General features: G+C 39.1%; 1 protein-coding gene across 3 annotated transcripts; it reads left to right on the forward strand.

Annotated features, from left to right (window-relative positions):
• Positions 1 to 280: 280 nt before the first annotated feature.
• Positions 281 to 6,031, forward strand: LOC102720206 (transcription factor MYB28-like). Of its 3 annotated transcripts, none has more exons than XM_006647086.3 (8): positions 281 to 339; positions 507 to 543; positions 1,042 to 1,096; positions 2,491 to 2,548; positions 3,395 to 3,490; positions 3,597 to 3,696; positions 4,316 to 4,444; positions 4,626 to 6,031. In XM_006647086.3, the coding sequence occupies exons 2-8, from the start codon at positions 512 to 514 to the stop codon at positions 5,782 to 5,784; spliced, it is 1,629 nt and encodes a 542-aa protein (XP_006647149.2). In that variant the 5' UTR covers positions 281 to 339; positions 507 to 511; the 3' UTR covers positions 5,785 to 6,031. The 3 variants fall into 3 exon arrangements, with proteins under 3 accessions (XP_006647149.2, XP_015689000.1, XP_040376898.1); XM_015833514.2 differs by having other exon boundaries at positions 289 to 339; positions 1,039 to 1,096; XM_040520964.1 differs by lacking the exon at positions 281 to 339 and having other exon boundaries at positions 464 to 543; positions 1,039 to 1,096.
• Positions 6,032 to 6,432: the final 401 nt, after the last annotated feature.

Genomic DNA, 6,432 nt, shown 5'->3' on the forward strand with positions numbered 1-6,432 from the left:
TTAAAAAACTTGAGGGGGGTAACAGCAAGCCAAATACGGAGTAAAAAAGATCCAAAATGACAGATTCCTGGACGGTTGGGCTGCAGCCATGTACCGCCCTCAACGGGAAAAAGGCAGCCCGGACGGTCCCGATGCGACCTGAACCAAGCCCGCTGGATGCCTCGCTGCCGTCCGATCAGCCGTCCTGCCTTTCCCTTTCACCGCTTCCTCGTGCTCCTCGTCCAAAGCGAGGACGGACGGAGGGCGGCGCCGCTGTCCCTGCGCCACCTTCCATCCCCCGTTCCACCCCCAAAACCCTCCTCCTCTCCGGTGGGCAGCATCCCATCCGCCCGCCCGCCGGTGAGTTGCCCCGATTCCTCCTCCCCTCTCCCACCTCGCTTGATTGCTGTTCCTGCCGGCTTTGCTGATTGATTCGTCTTAAGCTCGCGTGCGTGCTTGCTTGCTTTTTTGTTCGCTCCAGCTTCACCTTCGGCTAATGCTGTCCTGCCGGGTTCCTATGGATGCAGCCGCCATGCAGCTGACCGAGGATGGCAAGGAGATGAAGTGAGCTATCTTATCTTACTGATGAAACACTCCCCCATGTCCCCCGAATGTTCGTCCTGTGGTTTGTGCATTCCTGTGCTGTGGCGTTTGCGCTCGACTTGGGGGACGGAGATTTTTGTTTCCACCGGCTTCATTCACATATTGTTTAGGATGTGTTTCTGATTTTTATAATAGGCAGGGAGTGTTACCATTTCTCCAGAAGCCATGCATGTGGGGGTTTTAGGAATTATGGTCCTGCTAGCATTCATGCAGAAATTTACCAAAAGTGCATTGCAAAAATGGCATGGGGATACATCTGGTTCTAGTTGGTACTCCCTCCATGCATCAATGTAGGACGTTGGTTAGTTCAATTTTGAACTAACCAACGTCATACAAATAAAATAGGAGGGAGTACAATTTATTCTAGTCAAATGTGAGATGTATAATTGACCTGGATGTTACTAGGAGAAGGGCTGGCTGCTAAACCGGTAGCTGATCATTTGCTCCGTCTTTTAGCAGGGCTGTCCATTCAGCAGATCAATCCAGCATGGCTGATGGGGTTGCTGAGGATGTGGTAATGATGCGCCAATTTGATGCTACCAGATAGATTGCTTTTAAAAGTTTCTGTTTCATATATGAAGCAAGTTACCAAAACATAAAGTATCCATATTTATGCCAGAACAAGAAACCAGTAAAATCGGTGCAACTTTGAATCATCATCATAAATGATTTGATTAATTTATGCTAGTGTATCGCTAATACTACAAAAGGGGCTTCCATGTTCTGTGTTGTATTTTACGATTAATTTATGCTAGTGTTTGGTCTGTCATATTTTTATTTATTTGATCCAAACCACCATGAAGGATCTTTGTTAAATCGTTGGTACAAATTTAAGAGAACACGGTTTTCTGGGCCAACTGTGCTATTTGTAATTTAGACTAATAGAAATGTTGCAATGTGACATAATGAAAGAAAAGCTCTCCATCATTTTTACATTTTCCTCCAAAAGTTTGCATTACAGCACTTAAGTAGAACATGAGTCATATTATCAGTTGTCACATGTTTCTGCTTACAGTGGTTGGTAAGATTATATATGGGAAAATTCCATCGATACCACTTTATACCACAATTATCTCATCGCCACTCTATACCACAGCTTGGTTTCATTTCTTCTAGATATATCATAAACAGGGATGGGTAGCAAACGATGTAAGCTCTCAAGATGAAATTGAACATGTCCTTTCTCTTCCCCATCAAGATCTACGTCTATATTTTCTGTTTCTTCCCCACCAAATCCAAAGCTGCAAAGTCTTCCCAAAAAAATATCCAAAGCTCAAATCAAGTAATCTGAAAATGATTCCCTACCGAATTCAAAGCTCAAATCAACCAATCTGAAATCAATTCATGGCATTTCCTTCACTAAATCCATGGTGTTTTCTTCCCTACCAAATCAAGAAGCTAAGTTGAAGAGGTCAAACCGACTTCCATGGCTGCATCATAACAGAGATTCCTCACATGCAAATCCATTTTCCCTACCATCCATTCCATAGCGGTGCCCAGGCCCTAGAAGCCACCACCGTCTTCATCGATTTTCTCCGGTCTGCTTCTGACTCCCTCACTGCCAGTATGCTGTGGCCTCTCTTGCCTGTGCACAAGTGTCTCGCCATCACCACTGTGTTGAATCTATGGATGACAAACTCCATGGAAGAGGGGCAATTTGTCACAATATTTTGCTCCGTCGGTTCTCAGTTCACTTCCATCACATTTGTGGTATTTTTGCAATCAATGGAAATCTTGTGGTATTTGTTGGTACTAGTGAAATGTTTGTGGTATGAATAAAAATTTCCCTGTTATTGGTCCTGTTATTATCATTTCGTGATCAAACTGAACTTATAGTTGGTAGTTTCTTGTTAGCTGATTGAATAGCTAGTGAATAGGTCACATTTTAATTTTTAACTATATGTGCAGGGTGATACAGTAAAGGCTACTGACAAGCATTTCCAAGAAGAGGAATTAGGAAAGATAGGTAATTTACTCTTGCCAAATGCAAGTTCATTTAAGAATATGGAAGTTAGGACATGCATTCAACAGCCTTTTTCCATGGAGATTATCATTCATGTTTCTTTCGGTCTGAATTGTGAGAATTGACAAGTTTTCCATCAGATAAGAGCCATCTTTTGAACATCAGAAGTTTAAAGTTTTGAAATAATTTTCCTTGGTTATTCATACAGCGAAGGGAAAAAAGAACTTCTTGATATCACTTTGGTTACAGCAACTGGAATTACAACGGTTGTCTATAAACTCTGCAACTTTGTAAATATTATTATTATATGCACATACAGCAAGATCCTTATCTACTGTTATTCTTTGGAGAGCAAATGGAAGTTTGGGTTTTTGTGCAGTACATTTTCTGTTTGATAGTACGAAGTTGATTTTCATTAATTTTCCCTGGTCTTTTTTCCATTCCCGCTAATTGGTTAATGGGAGTAGGACATTCAATCAATGAAGCTGCTCTAGCAATCTAACATATCTAGTAATGCAATCGGGACTGCCTTTCCATCCAGGTGCAAATATCTAGTTGACATTAAATGTTTAGCCATAATGCAGTGATTCGGTACTTGTTGATTGATCTTGTATCCATGGATTTCATATCCAATAACCTTGCTTCATAAAGATCAACCAAAATTGCCACGCTTGATTTCGTGAGTTTTTCATTACTAGTTTCATAGTCTCATCACATATATGAACCCTAATTACTACCGTTAGGATTCCTGTCAGTTCATTTTAGTCCTTCATGATGTCAGCATCTACTAGAAGTGGCAAATTCATAATTAATGGATTTAGATAAAATATGCTTTCTGGTTTCAAGCAGCTGGCTGGTATTGCAAGACACGTTTCCAAAGCACCAAGGACAAGTGCAGTGTTGAAAAATCTGAAAAAACCAGACGTCGATGGTCAACAGAGGAAAGTGATTTACATTTAACTTTACTATTTTTTTCTGGACTTGTTGGGTTTATTACTTCATTCATCATCATGTCCCCTAACAACATGAAATCGACTTCTCTTCCAGGAAGATGACATACTTATTCAAATGGTAAACAGATATGGACAGAAGAACTGGGAAACTGTTGCGCGCACTATACCTGGTCGAAATGTACAACAATGCAAAGCAAGGTAATTAAGCAAAACTGCGATGTTTGGTTGACACCATTTATATTTTCTAGACATGGCATTCTTTCATTTATCTTGTATTTGACTTAATAGCCTGGAATAGCCTCCACATTGAGTTCTGACTTTGTCACTTATATGCTCATGCTTTCATTTCCACCTTGTGTTGTTTGCTTTGATCCACCATTCCCCATAGAATTTTCTTATTTCTCCCCCATTTCATTGTCAACCTAGTCTGTACTGCTCAAAGATAGCATAGCTGACATTTTCTTGATTCATATGCATGTCTATTTCTAATTTGTCTTACCAACATAAATCCATGTCAAGATATGAAACTGCATCCTTATGGCAGAACATATGATTTATCATCAACCCACTTTGTAGTGCACCTTTTTTGATTGAAATGATTTTGTTGTTGTGGCAATAAATGGATAATGTTGTTTGCACCTTCTACATATTTCCAAAACTTATGGTACAGCGTCCCTTTTGTGAAAAGAATATATTTGTTGCACTGGTAGCATGTCTTGAAATTTTCTTGCTATACATTTAGTTTCTCGTTGCATGGTCAATATGCATTCAGATTTCTTGAACTAAATATGGATGGGCATAATGTACATAACCACAGGTGGAGTTTCACTCTAGACCCTGCAATAAACAAACAGGCGTGGTCGCAAGAGGAGGAGCTAAAATTGATTCGTGCCCAACAAACTTATGGAAATAAGTGGCAAAGAATGGTTGAACATTTCCCAGGGAGGTAAGATCTCAAATATTTTAAAAAGATAGAAACCAGCAATTCAGCATCATCCCACATCCTCCAAGTTTCTTCACATTTTATAGGAGCTGTTGCACTTCCCCTTTGTTTATTTATCCAGTATGCGTCTAGCCTCTTCAAAAGGCTTTCTGTGACACTAAAATTGCTAGTCATCTACAAGCAGGACAAGTTATGCAATCAAAGAACACTGGAGAGGTCCTCTGAAAAGAAAATTGAATTCATATTTAGCTTCAGGATTGCTCAAAAAGTTTTCTGGTTTGCCTGAAAATCTATTAGTTACACAGAATAGTGACTCAGAAATTCTCCAGCAATGTGATGGTTCATTTGGTGAGAATCAACTGATATCAGATTTACAGGCAAGCTTGAAACCTAAACAAGGATTACTCAAAAAGTCTCCTGGTCTTCCTAAAAATCTATCAGTTTCACAGAATAGTGACACAGATATTCCTCAGGAGTGTGATGCTTCTTCTGATGAGAATCAACTGTTATCAGATTTTCGAGCAAGTTTAAAATCTAGACAAGGATTGCTCGAAAAGTTTCCTGGTGGAAATCAATCAGTTTCACCGGATAGTCACTCAAATATTCTTCAGCGTTGTGATGGTTCATCTGATGAGAATCAGTTGTTATCAGATTTACGAACAAGCTTAAAATCTAAAGAAGGATTGCTCAAAAAGTTTCCTGGTCTACCTGAAAATCTGTCAGTTCCACAGAATAATGACTTAGATGTTGTCCAGCAGTTTGATGGTTTATCTGATGAGAATCAACTATTATCAGATTTACGAGCAAGGTTAAAATCTAAACGTGCAACAAGCTCAAAATCCAAGACAAGCTCAAAATCTAAACAACGCACAAGCTCAAAATCTAAACGAGGGTTCATAGAACTATGTGAAAATACTGGTACATCAGAAGGAGAAAGTTCTCAGTTCCTGTGTAAAAAAAGACATGATCCTCATCCAGTTGAAGTTTCTCAGAGGATAAGGGATAGATTGAATGAGCGTAAAAAGGCTAGGAAGAGGCTGGCTTTTCTGTCAAGCCCAGTGGAGCTCAAAGTGTGTGCTATTTCAAAATCTGAAAGGCCCCTGCAGAAAAGTAAACAAATGAGTCCAGAAGTCATCATTTCTCCAGAAGTTCCATCAGAATGTGAAAAGATAGTCAAATCGAAACCACCACTGGCTGATTTTAACCAAGCTAAGAATATTTGTTCTTTGGAGATCTCAGATCTCCTAGACATGTCATACTGTGATGGTTTGATGATCATTCCTCCTACAGGTTATTCAAACGATGATGACTTCATGCAAAGTGAAAGCAGAATGGACAAGTAGCTAGAACCGTGCAGGTATTACACTTGCAATCCATTGTAAAAACAAGAAACCCACCATGAAACCAACCTGCTGCTTTGCATCTTTTGATGAACTTAAGAGTTCTTGTCTAATTATCTTTGCATTAGATTAAGAACCTATCTCAAAAACAGCTACCAATGTTATGTTAGCACATGTATTCCAGGCGTTGCTTTTGTGCCTCCACAGGTACAATATATGAGCATCTAATACTGAGTCAAACGTACGTGCAGTCTAACAGCCAAATACCATCGTCTTTTCTTTTCGCTTATTGTTATGTTTATAAGTAAAAATTAAAATTTTCAACCTTATTAAATTTGAAGTTGATTATGAGTTTTTTATCGTAGGTTTTTTAGCCTTATATTTTAAATCGCTAAACACATATTTATAAAAGTATTATTTATAAATTATTTTTTTTAAATACATCGCGATTCGCATTTTGTTCGGTAAGCCAAAAGATGACACCGATTTCCTCGTACCCCTTCTTTAAGCTTTGGAAGGATTCCCAACAGAAGTTCAATTTGGATTTATTCGGTCCGACTTACTCTGGCTAATCTATAATTATTGATACATCCCTTACAAATGAAAACACATAAGCATTTGATGAATTTTGTTCAGGATGTCCTACAACAA

Source organism: Oryza brachyantha, chromosome 2, assembly GCF_000231095.2.
Source record: "Oryza brachyantha chromosome 2, ObraRS2, whole genome shotgun sequence".
NCBI classification, from domain to species: Eukaryota; Viridiplantae; Streptophyta; class Magnoliopsida; order Poales; family Poaceae; genus Oryza; species Oryza brachyantha.

Excerpts from the sequence above, each read along its gene's own strand:
- LOC102720206 (XM_040520964.1), top strand. The coding sequence starts at position 476 with ATGCTGTCCTGCCGGGTTCCTATGGATGCAGCCGCCATGCAGCTGACC. Across the intron at positions 3,697-4,315 it reads GTACAACAATGCAAAGCAAG|GTGGAGTTTCACTCTAGACC; the intron begins GTAATTAAGCAA and ends ACATAACCACAG. Across the intron at positions 4,445-4,625 it reads GTTGAACATTTCCCAGGGAG|GACAAGTTATGCAATCAAAG; the intron begins GTAAGATCTCAA and ends ATCTACAAGCAG.